The sequence below is a fragment of the Erinaceus europaeus genome, chromosome 13, assembly GCF_950295315.1.
Source record: "Erinaceus europaeus chromosome 13, mEriEur2.1, whole genome shotgun sequence".
Lineage (NCBI taxonomy): Eukaryota > Metazoa > Chordata > Mammalia > Eulipotyphla > Erinaceidae > Erinaceus > Erinaceus europaeus.
This window is the reverse complement of record NC_080174.1, coordinates 36,161,712-36,186,867: the sequence shown is the minus strand read 5'-3', so window position 1 is coordinate 36,186,867 and position 25,156 is coordinate 36,161,712. Positions and strand designations below refer to the sequence as shown.

The following is a 25,156-nucleotide window of genomic DNA, read 5'->3' as shown; positions in this document are numbered from 1 at the left end:
ATCCCATCCCCTCCTTTGAAAGATTTCCTATTCCTTATCCCTCTGGGAGTATGGACCCAGGATCATTATGAGGTGCAGAAAGTGGAAGGTCTGGCTTCTGTAATTGCTTCCCCACTGAACATGGGCATTGGCAGGTTAATTCATACTCCCAGCATCTCTCTTTCCCCCTAGTGGGGCAGGGCTCTGGGGAGGTGGGGCTCCAGGATACATGGTGGGGTTGTCTGCCCAGGGAAGTCAGGCTGGCATCATGGTAGCATCTGGAACCTGATGGCTGAAAAAGAGTTAAGGTATAAAGCAGAAAAAGTTGTTGACTAATCAGGAACCTAAAGGCAAGAATACCATAGATGAAAAAAAGAAAAAAAAGAATATTGCAGGTCTTCACCTGCAAATCTTCATTTGGGGTCTCTGTTTTGCAAAAACCTAGTAGGTCTATTTTAGGTATATTCCAAGGAGCCCGTGGCTTTACTAGTTTTTGCCCAAGTCTGAGAGCTAAGATGCAGGTGGACCCAAGGTATTATCTGGGGAGATGGTGTCATAGTTGGAAATAGGACTAGAAAGCTGGATCACGAAAGATAGTAGCTCCCAAATATGGGGAAAGAATATAAATATTGTTAACTGTAAAACCCATCGATTTGATCTGGGGCCCATATTCAGCACAGGAGTCTATGTAACCTCTGTATCTCTGTAAGTCTGAGATCCCCAAACAATACTTTTAGCCCACCTGCATGTTAGCTGTTAGACTCAGGCAAAAATTAATAAAGTCACGGGACCCTTGGAACAAACCTAAAATAGATTTCCTAGTTCTTCCAACATAAGAACCTCAAATCTCATCTGCCATATTAAACAGTTTGTTCTGCTTTATATCATAATGCTTTCAACCAAGTTTCAGATGCTACCATGATGCCAACTGAACTTCCCTGGGCAGACAACCTCACCAATGTGTCCTGGAATCTACCTGCCCAAGTAAGGAAAGATAGAAACAGGCTATGGGTATAGATTGACCTGCTAATACCCATGTCCAGTGGAGAAGTAATTACAGAATCCAGACCTCCCACCTTCTGTACCTCATTTTAAAGATCCTTGGTCCATACTCCCAGAGAGATAAAGAATAGGGAACCTTCCAATGGAGGGCATGGGATACGGAGCCCTGGTGGTGGTGGGATTTGTACCCCTTACCCTACAATCTTGTCAATCATTATTAAATCACCAAAAAAAAAGTAAGACTAGACTTCCCTGGCCTAGTTTGCCTGCGGCTTACCCAGCCAGGTTCCTCACATTTTTCTGAACAGTTCTTACTTCCAAAGGGTCCCAGTCTGCCAAGTATAAAAGCTGTCTGTCTGGTCTAGGTGGTTCCTAGGCTGGTGCCCAGCTCAGGATGAGGGAAGACTCTGGGTAAAGCAAGTTCCTCCCTAGGTCTCCAGGGACAGACTTCCCAGGGAGATTATTCTGACAATTTCTTTGTACTCTACTCTGCCTGAGCCAAGGATCATTAGGCACAGAGAACAGTCAAGCAAGGAAGCCTAAATGGCCCCTCCACTGACCAGCTGTGTGAAGCATGAACAGGCTGCCAAGAGCCCCAGCCTCGGGTTCTTCAGCTGCAAAAGAAGAATGATGGTGCCTACAGAACCCACCTCACAGGGTGGAGGAGAAGTGTCACAAGAGGCTTAGCAGACAGTAGGCAGCAGACCCAGACACTCCCCAAAGCTAGGCCCCCTGTCCTTCTAAGGATGAATAAGATGGTAATCTCTCTCATAGAGACAGCCTCTCACTTGGCTCCTACCCTTAGCCCAACCCTGCCTCCCCTCCAGTTTCCTGTGCACCCCTTTCTTTCTCCCAATGTGGAACTCACCTGCCGTCCATCCCTCAGCTGCCCCTTCAACAGACTGTCCAGGGGAAAAGACACAATGTTGTTCAGGTTCTGAACCTGGAAAAGCAAAGAGCCCCAACCCCATCTTCAGTGAGTATCTGTCCAGCCCCCCAGGGGCTCAAGGTAAAGAAGCATCAGGAAGCAATGGATTACATGGGAGGCTGTGTGTGTGGCGGGGGGGGGGGGGGGGGACAAAGATGAGATGCAAGAAGGAGTGGCACTGGCCTTCCATAAAAGCTGTTACCCCTCCTCTGACCAACCAGCCTCATCACCTCACCACTCTAGGAACATTCACACTCAGCTATATCTGCTTCTTTGCCAAAAGCACCTCATCTCTCCTCTCTTGACTCCATAAGGTCCACCTATAGCACCCCCACTTGGTGTTTCAAACTTGTAATTGGGGAACTCCTTCCCGGTGGACACAGAGTACCATTTCCTCAGGCTGCCATGCATGGGTCAGGGACAGGTACCTGGCCCAGTTAGCTAACCTTTCCTGAGACTTTTCTGCTCAAGTTGGGGAGAAGCACTATGTCTGCCTTCTAGGCAAATGTGAAGATAAGCCTGATGGATTCCTTTGCCCACTGAGCAGGACTGAGAGAACCTAAGAGAAAGAGGAGAAGTTTAAAGATAGCTGTATTCCTGGACTCCCCATTACAGGAATCTGTAGATTTCCTTATTAAAAATTAATCTTATTTGAATTCTTGTCATTTGGCAACCCAAAATGGGCTAATATTTCTGCCCATCTCTCAAGGTACTGTTCAGGTGCCCCATTCTAAAAAGGCTTTTCAAGCCACCTGAAAAGTACCTCAGCCTATTGCTTACTTGCGTTTTTCTTTCCATCTTTCTTTCTTTTGGAGTCAGGGCCTTGCACATGCAAGATTTCAACACTCCTGGATTGACTTTGTATTCAAACACACACATACAGAGTCAGAGAGACAGAGTCAGAGAGAGACAGTCAGAGAGAAGAGAGAGATTTCATAGCACTGTAGCTTTCCCCAGTTTCACAGCACCTCCCATGTAGTTCCAAGGTTTGAACCTGGGCCATATTGCTTTGCCAAGCAAGTGCCCTATCTGGATCTCTTTGCTTTTTTAAAGTTTTTTTGTTTTGTTTTGTTTTGTTTTGTTTTGTTTTGTTATTGTCATCAATGGGGCTTCAGTACTCTGGGACAAGTTCTTCAGATAGAAATAGAGAGCTGGAGGGAGTCGGGTGGTAGCGCAGTGGGTTAAGTGCATGTGGCATGAAGCACAAGGACCGGTGATTCGGATCTTGGTTTGAGCCCCTGCCTCCCCACCTGCAGGGGAGTCGCTTCACAGGCGGTGAAGCAGGTCTGCAGGTGTCCATCTTTCTCTCCCCTCTCTGTCTTCCCCTCCTTTCTCCATTTCTATCTGTCCTATCTAACAATGATGACATCAATAACAACAATAACTACAACAACAATAAAAAACAATGGCAACAAAAAGGGAAAATAAATAAATAAATAAATATTAGAAATAAACAAACAAACAAATAAATAAATAAATAAATAAAGAGCTGTGAAAGAGTGTGTGAAAAACACTACAGCACCAAAGTTTCCTCCAATGCAGTGGGGGCTAGATCTGAACTTGGGTTGTACAAATGGCATAGCAGGCACATTATCCAAATGAGCTATATTCCTGACCTTTTAGATTTTACTTATTCATTTATTTTTTACCAGAGTGCTGTTCAGTTCTGGCTTATGGTGGTACTGGGTATTGAATTTGCAATCTTTGGTACCTCAGGCACAAAAGTTTTTTGTTGTTGTTGTTGTCGTGTCCCCCTCCCCCCTCCACACACACACACAGCACTGCTCAATTCTGGCTTTTGATGGTGCTGGGGATTGAACCTAAGTCACTGGAGCCCCAGGCACAAAAGTCTTCACATACTATTATGCTCTCTCCCCAGTCACCTTTAGATTTTCTATACGAGACATATTTGGAGAATTTCACATGAGAAGGAAGGCAAAGCATCACCCCAGCACTCTAGGGAGGGTCTCAGGCATGCAAGTCCTTCACTCTACCAGATGAACTATTTCCCCAGTGATGACTTGCCCCTTTTTTTTAGCTTTATTTGGTAGGAGAGAGTGAAAATGAGAGAGAGGGAAGTGGGATAGAGAGGAGAAAAGAGATAGATCAACTTGCCCTTTTTTGAACCACAGAAACTTCTGGCCCAACCACCCAGCTTGTGGATTTGCTGGTATTTCTTGGTGCCATTCTATATCTCCCCTACTAAATTGGCTTTTTGACTCAGAAAGTATCACCAGCCCCTTGTACCATGCCTACCATGGTGAAGATACTCAGTAAACACCCACTTTACTAAAGTGGGCAGGAGGAGAGGTAAAGTTAAATGTGGTTACTAATTCAGCTGAATTCCAGCACCACTAAAGGCCTTCTTCCCACATGCAGGCAATGTGCATGGCAGTGCTGTGTGAAGAGATAGGGTAATGGCAGATGGCAACATCAGCTCACCACGTGCTTGCTTAAGGTACTTGCATAACCTTCATTGTACTCTGTGAGGTAGGTTCCACTATTATCTCAATTTTATAAATCAAAGAGCTGGGGTCAAGACAGATATGGGCTGACACACATGGTGAAACGTAGAAAGGGGTTTGAAGTACAAGTCTAAATCTGAGATCCAGCTGTTTAACCATTAAATAAACTGCCTGATACTGATAATGCAGTCTCTGTCAGCCAAGCAGGCTGTTGGGTGGGACTGAGACTTGAGAACTGGTCTAAAAGTTATAGAACTTGGAGCCTACACACTAGCTCTCCTGTGCACTGCTTTGTCATGTGCACATTCCAGGTTCCACTCTAACACAAACCACAGTGGAGCAAGTTTCAGTGCTGTTGTGCCTTTCCCTCTCTCTGTTTCTCTCTTTCTATCTGAAACAGTTATCCCTGGGTAATGAAGCCCAGGTGACAATAACAATAAAAGATAAGTGTTTTTCTTTTTCTTCTATTACTGCAAATGGTGGAGCGGTGCTACAGGTGCTTCTCCTTCTCTCTCTTTCTCCATATTTCATCCTCTTTCAAAAAGAAAGAAACAGAAAAATGGTTGTTGAGAGTGATGGATTATTGCAGGCACCAAATCCCAGCAATAATCCTAGTGCAAAAAAAAGTAGAAGAAGAAGAAGAAGAAGAAGAAGAAGAAGAAGAAGAAGAAGGAGGAGAAGGAGGAGGAGGAGGAGGAGAAGGAGAAGAAGAAGAGGAAGAAGAGGAGGAAGAAGAAGAAGAAGAAGGAGGAGGAGGAGGAGGAGGAGAAGAAGAAGAAAGAAAAGGTCATGGAATCTGGAGTAAGAGGGGCTTTCTTGACACAGTATAGCTGGGGTTATGCTGGAGCCAAATAATCTGGGTTCAAATACAGTAGAATACCCTCTGGCTTGTTCCTTAACCTAGTGTCCTAGCCTGCAAAGTGAGGGCCACAGTAAGCCTAGTTCCATGAGCTGTGCTTCCAAATCAAAAATTAACATACCTGAACCATTAAATTATACATGAGAGCTTGTAACTGGAGGTGGTCAGGAGTCAGGGACTTGGAGATGGGAGAGGAGGCAATCACTAAAAGAGTTAGTGGGAAGGAATCTGAGGCCACTGGACTCACCTTGCAGAAGCTGTCAGGCTTGTTGAGGCCAGGTAGGTTCTTGGCTTTAAGTATAAAGCAGATGCAGGAGGGAGAGCAGTGGACAAAGGAGGGTGAGGAGAGGTGTCAAGACAGGAAACCCAGAGTTCCAGAGAGAGAGAGACAGGAACTCCCTTCTTTCTAACATCCTTTTGAGAACCCACTCCTCATCTGTATGGGGCTCTTTCCCACTGTAAGTCCCCCTGTACCTGGGTACTCATCAAAGAAAAGAAAAAGGAGGGCAGGAAGGACAGAGTCAGCGAAGATGTGGTGAGAATTCAGAGAGAAAAAAAGAATACAGGGGGCTGGGCAGTGGCATGCTGGGCTAAGCACACATAGTATGAAGCACAAGGATCTGAGCAATGAACCCGGTTTGAAGCCCTGGCTCCCCACCTGCAGGGAGGTCACCTCACAAGTGGTGAAGCAGGTCTGCGGGTGTCTATCTTTCTCTCTCCCTCTCTATCTACCCCTCTCCTCTCAATTTCTCTCTGTCCTATGCCAAAAAAATCTTTAAAAAATGACCATAGGAGCAGTGGATTCACACTGTAGGCACTGAGCCCCAGTGATAACCCTGGAGAAAAAAAGAAAAGAAAAGAAAAGAAAAGAAAAGAAAAGAAAAAGAAAGAAAGAAAGAAAGAAAGAAAGAGAATACAAAGTGGGATTTGAGCTAGAAGGAACCTGAGGTCAGAGGAAGTCAAGCGAGACTAGATTAAGGGCAACATGGAAGAAGGGTAGAAACCAACTCAGGTCCATTAGATTTACCCAGGTCCTGGGGCAAGGGCTGGGTGACAGAAGGGTGGAATCTCACCAAGTTCTTGAAAAGTGCAGCCACCTCTCGAGTGAACACAGACAAGTTCAGGAAGCCTGTGGACAGTTCATGGCTATTCTGGGACAGGTGGCTGTTGCCTAAGGACTCCACTGCCTCTTGGTATTGCTCCTCATTCTCCACATGGCCTATGGAGGAAGGGAGGGGGATAGAGTTAGCTCTGAACTGGAGCTGGGAAAGGGGCTACCAGGCAGCAGGCAGGCTCACTCACCAAGGCCAGAGCTGTGGATCATCCGCACAGCCTTCTTTATTCTCTGCAGGATGGCTTGGTCTCCTTCTAGGATCTGGAAGCAAACAAGGGCAGAGCTCAGGGGTGCTCATTTGGGAGGGGGGTACCAGACTCCACGATGCACCCTCCACACACAAACTTAAGAATTATGTTGTCCTGTGAAACTCCTCGAGGCTCCCCCTGCAACTCCACTAAACATAAATAGACTACTGTCTTCAATACAGAGGACCCCGAATCCACAGACCAGTCACGCCACTCCAGGAAGTACAGACTTTTCTCTCCAACTCCCATATAAAGGTAAAGCAATGTGGCTTTGAAAATCTACTCTGGAACTAACTAGCAAGTCAGTCTAGATGCATCTGTAATTTCTGGGTCTTGGGTGCCTTGTCTTCCAAAGGGGGTGACAGTATGGAGTTGCTGGGAGAATTAAATAGTTTGATGAATGTACAAAATGTTTGGCAAAATGTCAACATCTCTAGGTTCCTGACTCTGATGGGAGGAATGCCTGATTAGTAGATCCTAAGCTCTATAAACAGTCATATGAAGGCAAGGAGAGAGAGACTAGGATACTATCATGCTGGCGATTCAACCCAAGGCCTCATGAGCTCTATAACTGAGCTACATTCCTGGTCGTTTATGATCATTATTTACAGCTGCTACTGGTGTTTGAGAATTGCATGAAATTCCAGATATTTTTCCTATGGGGACTAGAAATCTAGCATTCTTTTGCCTGTATATGAACTTAAGACATATTTGGGACCAGCAGAGGTCCATCTGGGGGTTGCAGAAAGTCAAGGACTTAGGAATACTGGGGGGTCACATTTGAATCAACTAAAGAACTAAGACACTTTTACTGGGGAGATGAAGACAAGAGACAAAAACACAGACACCTCTATAGTCCTTAAGGATCCAGATGGGAAACCACACATCCAACAAACTCCTTGGTCCCTACCTTGAAAATTGAAAAGGGAAAGCTATGAGGTAATTAATTTAAGATATTATGACTTCACTTAAAAAAAAAACTGTCACAGTTAAAGATATGAACAAGTTCCAGAGAGATTTAAAAAACATCATGGGGGGGGGGCAGGCAGTGGTGCAGCTGGTTAAGTGCACATATTACAGTGCTCAAGGACCTGGGTTCAAACCCCTGGTCCCCACATGCAGGAAGAAAGCTTCAGGAGTGGTGAAGCAGGATTGTAGGTTTCTCTCTGTCTCTTTCCCTCTCTATTTCTTCCTCACCTCTCAATTTCTCTGTGTTTCTATCCAATAACAAGTAAATAAATAAAAAAAAAACTCCAATATGCCAACTTCTGCCTGAGAGTGAGATCATCCCATATTCATCCTTCTGTTTCTGACTTATTTCACTCAACATAATTTTTTCAAGGTCCATCCAAGATCGGCTGAAAACGGTGAAGTCACCATTTTTTACAGCTGAGTAGTATTCCATTGCACCAAAGTAAGACTCTGGGGTGGGAGGGAGGGTTTGGGTCCTAGATCATGATGGTGGAGAAGAACCTAGTGGGGGTTGAATTGTTATGTGGAAAAATGGGGAATGTTATACATGTGCAAACTATTATATTTTACTGTCAACAGTAAACCATTAATCCTCCAATAAATAAATTTAAAAAATAATTTTAAATTACAATATAATGTTTGGTGGATAAGGGGGAATTGCAGAACTGGAATATGGGTCAGTGAAGGGTTAGCGTTCTCTAGTGCTTCTGTGAATATTCCAAAGTCTCCATCATAAGAAAAAGTGAAATAAAGTTGGAAAATATTAAGTTGTTGAAACTGAATGAATTTGAAAATTTTTACAGTTCAAGTTAATCAAAGACAAGAGGTTCTTATATTAAGAACAGTTGGGAACTACTGTACTACGTTACACAAAATTAGTCCTTAATATATAGAACTAGCCCCTTTAATGACTAGAGAGGGATTGGCTGGAAGAAGGGGTAGTTAGAGAAGTCACTCTGAGGGCCTGAGGGTCAAGACCATTTGAAGGCGAAAGCTAAGCAGGAAGGTCCTTGGGGAATGGGAGAAAGAGACAGAAAAAGGTCAAGGCTGACTTGTTAGCTAATGGCATCAATCACCAACGTCTATGGCCAAATTACAAAAATGCCATGAAATAGAAAAAACAGAAGAATCTCATTAGCCCCTTTGTGGGCCGATCCAGGATCTTACCCTCACTACAAATTAGAAATGGCAAGGACTGCCCCACTCTAAAGGGGGGCTGGGCCATCCTACTTTGCCACTCAAGGAAGACTGTCCTATAACATATATACCCTTGAATGTTCCCAGCTGTGACCATAGACTGTAAACTCAGACTAGCAGGGCTGTTCAAAGGTCATATAGTCTCCTTTGCTAAATATGAATATACATGGACCCTGAATAAGATTGACATGATAAACAATTAATTGTTTTTATATACTTTTTTCAAATTTGGGAGCCATTCTCTGCCCTAGCCCAGTTTTCAAGTTCTATTCTCCACTATGACACCATTATCCCAGACAGTATTTCTAGTCCACCTTCATGTTAAACTAACAGGCTCAAGCAAAGATTACTATCCTGAGTTGCTGAGAATATACCTAAAATAGACATACTAGCTTCTTGGTCCCTATTCTCATTAGCTTTTGCCCTATTCTTTAGACCTTGTTTATTAAACATTTTGTCCTGTTCTATATCTTACTGCTGCTAATTCACCAACTTTCAGATGCTAAAATCCCACCCTGACCTCCCTAGGCAGAAAACACCCAATGTATCCCTGAACCTCACCTCTCTAGAGACCTACCCCTCCAGTGAAAGATAGAGACAAGCTAGGGGTATGGATCCACTAGCCAATGTTCATGTCCAGTGGAGTAGCAATTACAAATGCCAAAACTCCTTCCTTTTGCACTCCAAAAAGGATTTTGGTCCATACTCCCAGAGGGCAAGCTATTAGGGGAAGGTGACCAGAGGGCTCTGAACCCCAGTTCCACTGAGACCCAGAACTTTTGTGACCAGGAACCTTTGTTTTTGCACATTACTGAGAAAGAAGAGAATTTGGAGAACATAAAAGGAAGTCAGGTACTTTTCCCCTTATCTAAGAGGGTAAAGGAAAAAGGAAGGACACCAGAAGTTGTAATAGCTGTAAGTGTGGCTTAGAAAGCAAGTGAAGGTGGCCCTTAGAAGTAATTAAAAATGGGCATCAGCTTCCACATGGGGCAATCATCTTTGCCCAAATGGCATACATGCCTTTTCACTTTCCTGATTTAAAAGTTGAAAATGCTGGTGGTGGGTGGGTGGGGAATGGTCCTATGAAGAATACTTAGAGTTTGGGGAGAAAGCCTTTAACAATGGAATAAAAATCACTAATTCAAGTCATACATATATATATAGTCATGGGACACATATTCAGTGGACTACTAAGTAATTAAAAAAAAAAAGAATATGTTTCCTTTGGGACTAAATAAATAGGTCAGGCAGTGATTATAGTGAAGTATATAAGGAAGTGAATGACATCAAAGGGGTGCTTTCAATCATAAGTGGGGAGCTGCACTTCTCTCCTCTCCTCGCTCAACTAGGAATATCAAAGGAGATCACTTGGGACCATAACAAGACAGGACTGGAACTACTCTAGGAACCTACCAAATCACTAGGGCACCCAGAGACCACAACTTTGCCCAGACCTCCAGCTCTACCCAGTTGAGAAACTTTAAAGAACAAGGAATATAAAACCTGAAACTGCAACAAGATGAAACTAGGACTACTTTGGGAACCCATCAAGTCACCAGTGAATGAAAACAAGTGTGGTTCGTGGACAGAGAGGAGCCTCAGGAGAGATTCCTGGGGCTAAAGCCCATATCTACTCCCGAGTGGCTGGTAACAGTCTGGCAGTTTGCCAGTTGAGGCGCCACCTCCAGTCTGTTTTACCAACAAAAAGATTGCTGAAGGGAAGAGAGGACTCCCTAAGACTCACCAGATGCAACTGTGAGTCTCCATTGCTACTGCCCTCAGAGGCAGGGGGGAGGCCCTGTGCTGTCATGGGGGGGGGGGCAGAAAACTGACCAGGAAACTCAGGAGAAGATCTATATCCCAGTGGTCTAGTGGTGGGGCTGTGTAGAGCGAGCCTCTCCACATTGTTCTCCTGATGAGAACATAGTGAATAACTGCCTCAGAACCTACAGACTATAAACTTGTTTAGAAACTCAAAGGGCCCAGCAGTGCTGCCTGGCTTGGCAGAGAAGCTGAACTGAGCCTGGAACTTTGCAACCTTGAGGTATGGGAGTCTCTTTGCATAACCACTGTGCTATCTCTCCCCCACCCTGATTTATTTCTTGATCAGGAGTGAGTGATTAAGCTAAAAAAAAACCTACTTATAATTCAAAAGCCCTCAGGCTACCATAGCCTACAGGGAAGAAAAAGAACAAAAGAGGCTTTAACAGCCACAGTGTTTCAACTCAAGGATTGAGATAACACTGAAACAACTGTGTCAACCTAGAGAGAGAGAGAGAGAGAGATATGACCCAGGAACCAAGCTCTTGGTGGCAAGGCAATTCAAATCTTTATTCATTCGAGCATCCCAGAGTCGGGCGGTAGCACATCTGATTAAGCCACATGGCACAAACAGCAATGGCCGGCGTCAGCCATCCTGTCTGCCAGCCTGCCTCTCCAACCAGAAAAGGGCAAAGACAAGTCAGAAATGGAAGTGGCTTGACAATATCATACATGGTTAGGAAAGGGGCATAGAAAGGTAAAAGGAGCTGGGGATGGTAGGGGGCTTCCTTAGCAACTGCTAAGGGGTTAAACTGGTAGGATTAATAATACCCTCTGGACTTGAGGGTAAAAAAATAATATATAAAATGAGAAGAATAGGGTGGAGGCCTTAAGTCATTTGTTAGACAAAGCAGAAGATTGATATGTAGATAATAAAAGGAGGGGACATAGTATTAAGGAATGCAGGGTGGAGCAGGGGGAGCTGGCTTATTGTTTTAAGGAATGCTGAGCTCCTGAAGGCAGAAAAATGCAGGGTGCTTTGTGAGGTAGGAAGTCTGATATGATGGGGCAACCTTTTGAGGTTCCCGTGTCCCCCTTGTTCAACCTCTCCACAGAGACAGAGAGACTAACAGGTTAGACACAACCTTCAGGTCAAGCCCTGCCAGGCTCTACCACATCCTCACAATTTCCCTACACAACTGTTAATTTCCACAACTGTGAACCCCTTAAGTACCTTACTTAGACACAAGTCAATCCAGGCAAGAGTGATCAGTACTTTGAAAACTACTGAAAGGGACCTCATAACACACTATAATAATGGTTAAACCAAGGAGAAACATTGGATAAATGAATCAGGACAAAAGTCCAGCTAAAAGCCCCCCCAAAGGTAGAAACACAGGAAACTGAGGTCAACATCCAAATACTAGCTAAGGAATTAGTCACAGGTGTGAGGAAAGAGTTCGAAAGAATAGTCATCAGAAATGCAGAAACAGCAGAGTCTCTGAAAGAAAGCACTATCTTGAAGGAATTAGAGAGCTGAAAGCTGAAATAGCTGAGCTAAGAGCAGAACTAATTGAACAAGCTAATACAGTATCACAACAAGGTAACAAATAGCTGAGCTACAGAAAAAAATAGAGGGGAGAGAGAGTAGAATAAGTGAGGCCAAAAACAGAATTAGCAAGATCGAGGACTAATTAGAGACAATTAAAAAAGAAAAGATCTCAAAAAGAGATCAAGAGATACTTAAAACAACAACAGAGACCTATGGGATGACTTCAAAAGAAATAATATATGCATTTTTAGCTTACCAGAGGAAGAAAGAGAGGGAGGGGAAGAAAACATTCTACAGGACATAACAGCTGAGAACTTATCTAGTCTAGACAACATAAAAGAGATTAAGGTTCGAGAAGCCCAGAGGGTCCCAAACAGAATTAACCCAGACTTAAAGATACCAAGACACATCATATTTAGAATGGAAAGGAATAAGGATGAATAAAGAATCCTGAAGGCTGCAAGAGAAAAACAAAGAGTCACCTACAGAGGAAAACCCATAAGATAAGCAGCAGACTTCTCTACACAAACACTACAGGCCAGAAGAGAATGGTAAGATACCTATTGAGTGCTCAATGAAAAAGGCTTTCAACTAAGACTACTGTATGCTGCTAGACTGTCATTCAGACTAGATGGAGGCATAAAAACCTTCTCAGACAAGCAACAGTTGAAAGAATCAACTATCATGAAGCCTTCCCTGAAAGAAGTTCTGAAAGGTCTCCAAACAATCCGATCACCATAAACATGCCATATATCAGAACACTTTAAAAATCTTCAATAATGGCACAATCTATAATATCAATTAAACAACAGCATGAATTCACCTATTAAAAGGCACAGAGTAGGAAGAGGGATCAGAAAACACAACACAACCATATGTTGTCAGCAGGAATCCCACCTAACTCAGCAAGACAAACACAGACCCAGAGTGAAAGGATGGAAAACTACCATCAAAAATGTTTCTGCCCATTTTTTGGCCAACAAAAAAAGGGGCAGGAACAGTTATGCTCAGTCTGACATGATAGACTTTAAAATAAATAAAATTTAAAAAGATAGGGATGGACATTACTTAGTGCTCAAAGGATCAATCAATCAAGATTGACTTAATGATTATCAACATCTATGAACCCAAGGAGAGGCCATCTAAATACATCAAACATCTGCTGAAAGAGCTACAGCAATATATTAACAGCAACATAATCATAGGAGTGGACTCGTGAGTTGGGTGGTAGTGCAGTGGGTTAAGCGCAGGTGGCACAAAGCACAAGGACCAGCATAAGGATCCCAGTTTGAGCCCCTGGCTCCCCACCTGAAAGGGAGTCACTTCACAAGTGGTGAAGCAGGTCTGCAGGTGTCTATCTTTCTCTCCCGCTCTGTCTTCCCTCCCTCTCTCCATTTCTCTCTGTCCTATCCAACAACAATGATATCAATAATAACTACAATAAAACAACAAGGGAAACAAAAGGGAATAAATAAGTAGATATTAAAAAAAAATAGTAGGGGACTTACACACCCCACTCTCAACCTGACAGATCATCTAGGCAGAAAATCAATAAAGAAGTGAAGAAGCTAAATGAAGAGATAGATAAACTAGAACTATTGGACATTTTCAGAGTGAAAATGGTGATTTGGACATTTTCAGATTGAAAATGGTGATTTCACCATTTTCAGCCCATCTTGGATGGAGCTTGAAGAAATCATGTTAAGTGAAATAAGGTAGAAACATATGGATCAATATAGGATGATCTTGTTCGTAGGCAGAAGTTGAAAAACAAGATCAGAAGGGAAAACACTAAGAAGAACTTGGATTAGAGTTGGTGTATTGCACCAAAGTAAAAGACTTTGGGGTGGAGGGTGGGGGAGTTCAGGGCCTGGAACAAGGTGGCAAAAGACCTAGTGGGGGTTGTACTATTGTGTGGAAAAATGAGAAATGTTATGCATGTACTGTAAAACATTAATTACCCCAATAAAGAAATAAAAAAATAAGTAAGATAAAGAGAATTAAAACACATGAACTTCAAAAAAAGACTATATATATAGTCAACCAATATCTATGACCTTGGGAGAACTATGGTGGTTACTGCTGGAGTGGGGGATGTAGGCACAGATCTTTGGTGGTGGGAGTGGTATAGAAATATACCCCATTGCCTTATAATCTTGTAAATAACTATTAAAAATATATATATGATCATAGGACATGGAATTAAATGACTTTGCATCTAATTCCTTACTGGTTCCATAATCCTGACCAAGTCACTAACCTCTCTGGGCCTTTGGTTCCACTGAGAATCAAATCATATATGGAATGGGAAAGTGTGAAGCCTGTGGAAATGAGGTAGCCTGCACATGTCTTGCTCTTAGTTTTTGTTTTCTTAATCATCTGCACAATTTTCAAATCCAGAGGAAGGCAGGGAGCCCCCATAGGACCCTTCTTGGGTGGCCACAAACAGGAAGAAAGGGTTGGGCACAGAAGCATTTGCTGTAACCCCACTTCCAGAACAATCCTGGCTCAGCTCCACTCCCTCAGTGGCTGTCAACTCTGGAATCCAGGCTGTGCAAACCTGCCCACCCACGTCCCCAAGTGAGTCTCCAGCAGTCACTTGCACAGAGAAGGAGCTCATCACACTGACTGGGTGCCTGGCTGTATCCCAGGCCCTGTATAGGTGAAGAGTCACAGCTCAATCAGACAGAAATAACAATTCAAGAACCAGTTGGCTAAAACATGGGAGACAAGGAGGATACATCTCAGCCTGAGATAAAATGAAACTTGTTCAGAAAAATGAGGAGGTAGTGGTAGAACAAAGCAGGAAAGCTGATGATTCTGAGTGAAGCGTCCCTGCAGAATCCCTGAGCACTCAGCACATTTGGCAAACAGCCAGGCACTTAATGGAGGGTCAATGGGGAAGTAGCATACTAAGGCCTCAAGGCACATCTGGGTCTGAAGTGACCCACTGGGAAACAGTGCTAAAAAAAACAAGCCCTGAACAGATACTTCTCTCTCTTTTTTGCCTCCAGGGTTATTGCTGGGGATTAATGCCTACACTATGAATCTACTGCTCCTAGAGGCCATTTTTCCCATTTTTACTTTATAGGACAGAGAAAAGTTGAGAGGGGAGGAACAGAAAGACACCTGCAGACCAGTGTCACCGCTTGTGAAGCAACCCCCCCCCCCCCAGGTGGGGAGCTGGGGGCTGGAACAGGGATCCTAGTGCGGGTCCTTTCATTTGTACTATGTGTGTGCTACTGCCTGACCCCCTAACAGATGCTTCTCTATCACTACCACATGCCAAGATGTCTTCTAAGCACTTCACAGATTTTATATTGTTTCATATTATCCTTTCAACACCCAGAGGAGGTTTGCTGATGAGGAAACTGAGGCCAGGAGAAGCAAGGGCACTTGCCCAGGCTCTGCCCTCACAACTAGTAAGTGGGAGAACTTAAATTCAGTCTAAAAGTGTTGGGTGCCAAAGTCCATGTTTTTAATCCAAACCTCTAGGTTTTCACCCATAAGTGATGGAGAATACTCCTGTAGTATTCTGAGTAAGAGATGAGCAACTTGGTGGCCTAGGAGGTGGTACAGTGAGTAGAGTGTCTGACTTGTGAGCATGAGGTTTGGAGTTTAACCCCTCCCAGTACTCCATATGGCAGAGTGATGCTCTGGTTCTTTGTCTCTCTCATAAATAAATAAATCACTGAGCTAGTGAAATAGCTCACTTGGATAGTATGCTGCTTTGCCATATGTACAACCGAGGTTTGAGCCCAGCCCCACTGCCCTGAAAGAAGTTTTGGTGCAGTGGTCTCTTTCACTATCTCTCTCTATTTAAAATAAACAATAAATAGGGAGTCTGGTGGTAGTGCAGCAGGTTAAGCGCATGTGGCATGAAGTGCAAGGGCCAGCTTAAGAATCCCGGTTCAAGCCTCCGGCTCCCCTCCTCAGGGGAGTCACTCTCCCTCCTCTCTCAATTTCTCTCTGTCCTATTTAACAATGACAACATCAATAACAATGACAACAACAGTAACTACAACAACAATAAAAAAACAAGGGCAACAAAAGGGTAAATATAAAAAAAGAGTTTACAAACATTTAAAAATAAATAAAATCAACAAATATTTATGGATAAATAAATAAATCTTCAAGGACTTGAAGATTTATTTATTTTTAATGAGTGGAAGGACGAGTTCTAGAGCATCACTCTGGCACACACAATGCTGGGGATCGAACTCAAGACTTCATGCTTACAGTCCAACACCTTATCTATTGCACCACTTCCCAGGTCACTAAAAACATGTTTTTAGCCTGAGGAGATAGCATAATGGTTATGCAAAAGACTTTCCAGGCTAAGGCTCTGAGGTTACAGGTTCAATCCCTAGCACCACCTTAAGCCAGAGCTAAACTATGCTCTGGTCTTCCTTTGTCTCTATCTCATTAAAATGAAGTAAATAATTATTTTTTAAAAATATTTTTAGGGGCCAGGTGGTGGTGCACCTGGTTGACCATACATATTGACAAGAATCCAGTTCAAGCCCCTTGGATCCCATCTGCAAGGGGAAAGCTTCATGAGTGGTGAAGCAGCACTGGAGGTGTGTCCCTCTTTCCTTCTCTATTCCTCCCTATTAGAGAACTATTTCTCTCTGTCTGTATCCAAAATAAAATACATTTTCCAATAATGGCTTGATAAATTATTACAGAGAGATCAACTCAAGGGCTTGATGCAGACTCATGTCCAGATGGAATGAAGCCTTCTCCCAAGGTGTGACAGGTGTCTAGAGAGTACAGCCCAGTCCAAAAACAGATCACCCGACAGGAAGGACCTGGACTTCAAGCTCCCAGAATAATACTCCCTAACATGAATCTAATCATCACCTCACATACTGGAAATTTCTCTAGGCTAGTAACTTTATTTTTGTTGCCTTGTTTACTCCTCTCAACAACCCTGTGAGGTAGTCATTAACATTTTGCAGATAAGGAAGCTAATGCTAGGTTTCAAGTTTATGCAAAAGCTCTGCAAATAGTTGAAGTCAGTTCTAGGCCCTCTCTCATTTCCACACTGCACTGCAGTAAACCATAAGGTAAGCCCCACCTCTCCAAATCCGTGCTATTTCTATAAGAATTGCTAGGAAGATGATATCAATGACTTGGGGGGCAGGGAAATAGTTTACTGGGTACACTGCATGCGTTCTATGCATGAGACTATGGGTTCCATTAATCCCCAGCACCACATGAAGACCAAAAATGGATGGTAGAGGGGTGCTTTGGTGTCTCCCTTTCTCCTTCTTCTTCCCTACCACTGTTCCAATCGCCCCTTCCTCTCTCTCTCAGTAAACATATAAAATAAAAATTGGGGAAAGTTAGGCGGTAGCACAGTGGGTTAAGCACACATGGCTCAAAGTGCAAGGACTGGCATAAGGATCCTGGTTCGAGCCCCCAGCTCCCCACATGCAGGGGAGTCGCTTCACAAGCGGTGAAGCAGGTCTGCAGGTGTCTTTCTCTCCCACTCTCTGTCTTCCCCTCCTCTCTCCATTTCTCTGTCCTATACAACAAAGACAACATCAATAATAACAACAATAATAACTACAACAATAAAACAACAAGGGCAGCAAAAGAAAATAAATAAATCTTTTTAAAAAAATCTTTAAAAAGGGAGTCGGGCGTAGCGCAGCGGGTTAAGCGCACATGGTGTGAAGTGCAAGGACTTGGGTAAGGACCCCAGTTTGAGACCCCGGCTCCCCACCTGCAGGGGAGTTGCTTCACAAGTGATGAAGCAGGTCTGCAAGTATCTATCTTTCTCTCCCCCTCTGTCTTTCCCTCCTCTCTCCATTTCTCTCTGTCCTACCCAACAACAACAACATAAATAATAACCACAACAATAAAAAACAACAAGGGCAACAAAAGGGAATAAATAATAAATACATAAATAAATACTAGAAAATAAATCTAAAAAATGTTTTAAAAAAAATCTTTAAAAAAAAAAGGGTCAGGCAAGTGACTGGCTCAATAGTAGAGCACATGTGTGAAACTTCAAGTTCAATCACCAGCACCACACTAAAAATTTGGTTTTCTTAATTAGGCCACATCTTTTCCTAAGGTATCTTGAAAGGAAAGGCAGAAACATTTTGAGTGAAGTGACTTCCGGCATGAGCAGAACATGGTACATGCTGGATCATGACCCAGTACCCTGGACTGGAAGATGAGGAGGATCTGAATTTTAGGCCTAGCTCTGCAAGTTCCTTGCTCCTTCTGTGCCTCAGTTTCCCCATCTGCACAATTAATTAATTATTTTTTTTCCTCCAGGGTTGTCACTGGAGCTCAGTGCCTGCACTACAAATCCACTGCTCCTGGCGGCTTTTTTTTTTTTTTTTTGATAAGACAGAGAGAAATTGAGAGGGGAGGGGAGGTAGAGAGGGGGAGAGAAAGAGAGACACCTGCAGACCTGCTTCACCACTTGTGAAGCAATCCCCCCCCCCCCAGGTGGGGAGTCTGGGACTCGAACTAGAATCCTTGTGCATGTCCTTGTACTTTGTACTCTGTGCCCTTAACCCAAGGCACGACCACCCGGCCCCCGTTAATTTTATTTTTTAACTAGAGTACTGCTTGGCTCTGGCTTATATGACAGGTACTGAATTTGGCATGTCAAAGGCTCAGACTTGAAAATCTATTGTATAAGTTGCTGTGCTGTCTCTTTGGCTCCTGCTTGGCCTCTAAGCCCTCTTCTGGGTTAATGCTCTGGGACTCAGAGTGAAAGTTACAAATCCCCTGCAAACCTGCTCCAATCTTAGCCACCAAAAGAAGCAGAAGTTTCTAAATGGTTTTTAACTGAACAAGTACTCCCCCTACCCTATCCCCAAACACACGGTCTCAGGAGTCAGAAGGAGGTACCTAAGGAAATAAGATCTTCTAGTTCCCCTTGACATTACCCAGGAGGAAGGGGCCATAGCTCTGCCTGCCTGTCCTCAGCTCCTGCCTCAGTTACACTGCAAAGTCTTGGAAACCAAGTCCCAGGGCCAGCCCTAGGAGCTGGTGTGACCTTGCCCAGTCTCCTGCTCCTCGTTAGGAAGGGGGTGGGGTGGGGCTGTGTCATGGAAGACTTCTGCCATCTCTCACATATATTATTTCGGGTTCTCTTTACTTCTTGTTGTTTTCCACCCTGCACTGTTGGAGCTCATGACTGGCCCTGGGTCCCCAGAGATGTCTCCCCAGGCTGGGAACCTATATGGCCTTGTCACTCAGCCTTAGTAGCTGCCCCTTGCAGTGTGGTGGGAAGTGGGGATGGAGGAGTTTCAGGAAGGGAGCCCCACCCTTTATGGACACAGAGGTCTCTGAAAACCCTACGTTTCCTGGCTGGGATTTTTCTCAGGAGACTTCTCAGCAGAGATGAGGTAAGAAGGCAAAAACTCCACTGAAGATTCCCGTCTGAACCCTGGCCCAGAGCCCTGGAATCCACCCCAGCCTGGGGAAAGCTGGAATGCCCTCCCAGACAGAACAGCAAAGGGTGCTGTGCCTCCTATCCTTAAGGTGCTCTTCTTGGCCTGGAGGAGTCCCTCCCTGTCCCCTACTTGGGCTAGCTATCCACCACTCATCCCTTAAACATTGGCCCCATGCAGATTTTTGCAATTTCTCCAATATGTTCCAATAGATAGACCTTTGCTCCTGCTGCTCCTACCGCATAGAAAACCTTTCCCCCTTTTGCCTAGTAAACACTTCATCTGTCCTGACTCAGCTTGAAAAACAGCTCTTCCTACTACAACAGAACTGCCCCCCTGCCACAGAGCCCATCCCCACCTTTATGCAACTCTGTGCCCACTACTGATTTGTCATGTTTCTTGTCTGACTTCTCTGTAGTCAGACACAAAACTGGAAGGGCAGGGATCAGCTCACTTGGCTTTGTATTCAGGGCTGCCAGCACAGGGTCCAGAGCATGAGCAGCAGTGGATTTTTGTAGGATTAATGGGTGAGTAAATGAGTGAACAGATATATTAGCAAAGCCCTGTAGGAATGCAGAAAAGGCAACAGGGATCAAGAACACTGGCTTTTACATCACACTTCTGAGATCCATATTCTGGTTCCTGTACTCTTAGCTGTGTGATCTAGGGCTAAAGGCTGTTTCTCTGAGCCTTCCTTTCCCCATCTGTCAAATGGAACAGCACCCATCTCACAGGACTGAAAATGACCAGGCATTTAACTGTCAATCCCAGTGCTTGGCATACAAGGAGGACTGAATTGTCACTACTATGCCTGGAAGACACCATCTCTGTATGTGTAGGCTGCCCAGGGAAATTAGCTAGAGCACTAAATAATGAGGCCAGAGCCTCTCTCAAACCTGTTAAGTCAAAGTCCTTGGTAGTGGAGTGAGAGGTAAGGTATTCCCAAGTGCTTTGAACAGCCCAAGTTGAAACCCTTGCTCTGCCAATTACTGTTAGCAGAGTTGTCGGATTTAGCAAAAATAAACAAGGAATGTACAAGTTATATTTGAATCTCAGACAATCAGTGAGTAATTTTTCAGTACTCTAAGAAGCTCCCAAATATTGCCCAAGCAACATGTGTGTTGTTTACTTAAGCCATTTCATCTCAGTGCCTACCTTTCTTTGTGGGGGTTACTGGAATGATTACAACACCACCTGGTATATTTGCTACTGCTTTTAAAGCAACCCATGCACATGCAGGAACCCTGAAAACATGATGCTAACTTAAAATTTAAAAAAAAAAACCTAGGCATGAAAGGCTACCTTTTGGGAGAGTCCATGGGTATAAGATGTCCAGATCAGTCAAATCCATAGGTACAGAAAGTTGCCAGGTACAAGATAAGTGACTGTCAACGAAGCAGTACCTTTCTTTCTCTCTTCCTTTTTTTGGGGGGGAGGGGAGGAAGGGTGGTAGTGGTAGTTAGTGGAAATATTCTGAAATTGGATATGGTGATAACTGCACAACACTGTCAATAAAGACCACTTATCAACTTTAAAATGGTGAGTCTTGTAGCCCTGGAGGTAGATAAAGCATTGGGCTGTCAAGTATGAAGTCCTGAGTTCAATCCCAGATATTGCAAATGCCAAAGTGATGCTCTGGTTCTCTTTCATCTGTCCTCTTTCATAAATACATAAATAAATAAATAAATCTTAAAAAATAAATGGGACTGGGTAGTGTTACATGTGGTAGAGTGCACAGATTACCATATATGAGAACCAGGGTTCAAGTCCAAAGTCCTCACCCTCAGGATGGAAGCTTACTGAATGGTGAAGCAATGTTGCAGGTGTTTCTCCTTCTATCTCCCTCCCCTCTCTATCAAAAAGGGGGGGGAAAGTCACTGAGAGTGGTGAAGTCATTGGCCAGACACAAAGCCCCAACAATAATTCTGGTGGTAGTAAATAAATAAATAAATATAAATAAAAAGGTGAACTTTGGGGGATGAGGTGGTAGAGCAGCAGGTTAATCACAGGTGGCACAAAGCTCAAGGACCGGCATAAGAATCCTGGTTCGAGCCCCCGGCTCCCCACTTGCAGGGAAGTCGCTTCACAGGCAGTGAAGCAGGTCTGCAGGTATCTATCTTTTTCTCCCCCTCTCCATTTCTCTCTGTCGTATCCAACAACCATGACATCAATAACAACAACAATAATAACTACAACAATAAAACAACAAGACCAACAAAAGGGAATAAATAAATAAATAAGGTGAACCTTACATGAATTTTATCTTAACTTTTCAAACATCTACCTCACAGCAACACAGAGGATAATAACATGCAGTCAGAATCTTTGACATGCCATCAACAAACATTTGCTGTAAGGGAGAGAACAGAGAGGTCAGAGCAAAGAGGAGAACCTGCCTTGTCCAGAACTGAACTCAGTCATTCCCAGAAAACTGGAAGGTATATAAGGTTCTTTTTTTTGGCATTGGTGCCTGGACTGCACAACGTTAGCTCTCATCTTGCAATAATGACCTCATCCCTTTGCAATTATCTTCCTTTTTCCTCTGTGTGGTTCTGAGCTCCTTAGCTCACCCAAGTACTAGCACACTTGAGTTCTTAGTAAAAGTGAATTTTTTAAAAACCAGTGTGTATCTGTTATGTGCATATATATGCTAGATGCTTTTTATGTGATCCCTTAGAAATGTTTATAAATGAGCAAACTGAAATTTGGAAAGGTTGTCATGTCATTTGCACAAGGTGACATGACCATTAATTCTGTCTGATTTCAGTTACTGGACTCTCTCCACAAACCTCAGCCATATTCCTGCATGCTGCAGTGGTCAATCACCTTCTCTTTACCAGATGGAGGTCTTGTCTCCATGTCCTCAGAATCTACTATCCCCTATTGTACACAACAGGTATTCAATAAATAATGAGTTTAATGGATTACTAGCCATATATGGGTGCATAATAACTCATCAGAATAATTTTTACCCTCACTGCTCATCAGAGTCCCCTGGGGGACTCTCCCTCCCAAACAAATTCCACCATTTGGGAATTTTGAGTACTTGCCTGGGTCTCATCCCTGGAGATTCTGATTCAGCAGGTCTGGGTGGAGACTGCAGTACTTGAAGTTCTTAAAAGCACAGTCAAGGTCAGAAACTAGTCCTGTTAGAGAACAGGAGCTAGAACAGCAGCTGTTCCTGGCTCAGCCTCCCATACCCTTCAAAGAGCCTTTGATAACCCCAGTGAGGCCCAGTCACAATGTTCCCACATCTTCTGCCTCACATGCTCTGGATCCAAGCACTAGGCACACTGAAGGACTCTTCCTGCAATAATATCTGTCTGAGGACTATAGTATCAAACTGTCTTTGGGAGAAGCCTGTTCCTGCTACTCTGACTTAAACTTCCAGTTTCAGTCCTCAAGCCCAGTTGAGGACACCTTAGTGGTCAGAAACAGTTGCTGGATACCACACAAGCAAGTAAACACCAAAGTCTGAATTCCAGGGAAACTTTCTGGGGCCAGGTTTGAAGCCAACAGCTCCTAGAAGGCCTCTGTCCTTTGGTGGAGCAGACTGGTCCAGGAAAAAACTGAGCTCAGGTGGAGCTGGGCTCTAAGTCCATTCCAGCAAACTCTCCTGGTCCAGGTCCCTCACCACCATCCCATATCTCTGTTTCCTTTCTCAGGAGAGCTTCTGATCTGCCCCCTACTAAACTCAGCCCAGATCAGTATGGAGGGGAGAAAAAGCACCAAACCTGCTCTGAAGGTCACCAATGATCTACCTCTATGTTGCCAAAGTCACAGGGTCATGTGTCTTCTTATTTTATTATTTGAGAGCTTATTTGGAGGTTCTAGCAGGTGAGTGTAGTTACTCATATACCTTCAATCTGATGACCAGTCCGGCTCTATTTGGGGAAGGTTGTCCTCTTCAGCTGAGCATATAGCTTCAGGAGGGTCACATATGGGGTGGTGAGGGAGGAAGGGGACACCCGCCTAGCCAGCCAGATCAATCATGGGATCAATGGGGTTACAGATGTCACAGCCAAATCACCCTCACATCCTTACTATATTGTTTTACTTCTAGACATCTTAGCAGCATCTGACAGAACTGATTACTACTCTCCCTCAACAAAACATTCCTCTCCTGGCTTCTGAAGATGCTGTACTCTTGTCATTTCCTTCTTTCCTCATCAACTTGCCATACAAATCTGTCTCTCCATACTGATGCTATCCAGAGCTTTAGTCCGAACCCCTTTACCTCTCTCCCTGGTGATAGTGCCCATTCCTATAGCCTTAAACACTAGCTAATGTGACGTATGTGCATGTGACAGTTCCTGGACCTCCTGCAAAAACACTTCCTGCTGTGCTGGGTAGGCAAATTTCCTGATACTTTCCTGCATGCTGGAAAATATGCTGTAAAGAACAACATTTTAGGGGGGTTAATCAGTGGTGCATCTGGTGGATCACACACATTACAATGTACAAGAATCTTGGTACAAATACCCAGTCCCCACTTGCAGGAGGAAGCATCACAAGTGGTGAAGCAGTGCTGCAGGTGTCTCTCTTTCTCCCTTCCTCCCCCCTTTCCTCTTCCCCTCTCAATTTCTCTTTGTCCTATAAAAAAAAGAATAAATAAAAATTTGAAAAAGAGGACATTTTTTGTCAAGCCTTCCCTACATCTGGGAAATGACCTGCTGTGCAAGTCTTGCCAGAGCTTGTCTCCTATAAAAGTACTGCCTTTCAGACAACGAGATACCATCTCACTCCTGTGAGAATGTCACACATCAGAAAAAGTAGCAGCAACAAATGCTAGAGAAGCTGTGGGGACAAAGGAACCCTTTAGCACTACTGGTAGGAATGTCAATTGGTCCAACTCTGTGGAGAGCAGTCTGGAGAACCATCACAAGGCTAGAAATGGACCTTCCAGTAATTTCTCTCCTAGGGATATATCCTAAGGACTCAGTCACAACCATCCAAAAAAAATATGTGTACACCTATGTTCATAGCACAATTCATAATAGCCAAAACTTGGAAGCAACCCAGGTGCCCAATAACAGATGAATGGCTGAGAAAGTTGTGAGATATACATACTGGAATACTAGTTAGCTATTAAGAATAATGAACTCACTCTTTGGGGGGGGGGGTAGATAGCATAATGGTTATGCAAACAGATTCTCATGACTGAGGCTTTAAATCCCAAACCACTTATATAAGCCAGAGGTGAGCAGTGCTCTGGTTAAAAATAAATAAGCAAATAAATGAAATGAAACATGGAATATTTACATTTCAAAAAAAAAATCCCAGTTAAGAATAATGAACTCTGGAGTTGGGTGGTAGCACAATGGGTTAAGCACACGTGGCAACAAGCACAAGGGCAGGCTTAAGGATTCCAGTTCGAGCCCCCAGCTCCCCACTTGCAGGGGAGTCGCTTCACAGGCAGTGAAGCAGGTCTGCAGGTGTCTATCTTTCTCTCCTCCTCTCTGTCTTCCCCTCCTCTCTCCATTTCTCTCTGTCCTATCCAACAAGGATGACATCTATAACAACAACAATAATAACTACAACAATAATAAAAAAACAAGGGTAATAAAAGGGGAAATAAATATATATAAAAAATAAAAGAATAATGAACTCACTTTCTCTGACCCATCTTAGATGGAGCTAGAAGGAATTATGTTAAGA

General features: G+C 43.7%; 1 protein-coding gene across 6 annotated transcripts in view; it reads right to left on the bottom strand.

Annotated features, from left to right (window-relative positions):
• Positions 1-25,156, bottom strand: part of ASAP3 (ArfGAP with SH3 domain, ankyrin repeat and PH domain 3) — a 66,028-nt gene that overhangs the window by 30,549 nt on the left and 10,323 nt on the right. For 5 of the 6 annotated variants that reach the window (XM_016190645.2, XM_016190647.2, XM_060205509.1 and 2 more), the window contains 3 exons: positions 6,536-6,608; positions 6,307-6,452; positions 1,850-1,924 (listed from right to left, as the gene is read on the bottom strand). In XM_016190645.2, the coding sequence (XP_016046131.1) occupies positions 1,850-1,924; positions 6,307-6,452; positions 6,536-6,608 (294 nt within the window). Of the gene's footprint in view, positions 1-1,541; positions 1,604-1,849; positions 1,925-6,306; positions 6,453-6,535; positions 6,609-25,156 lie in introns of those variants that run through there. The other variant, XM_060205510.1, reaches the window with a different exon arrangement.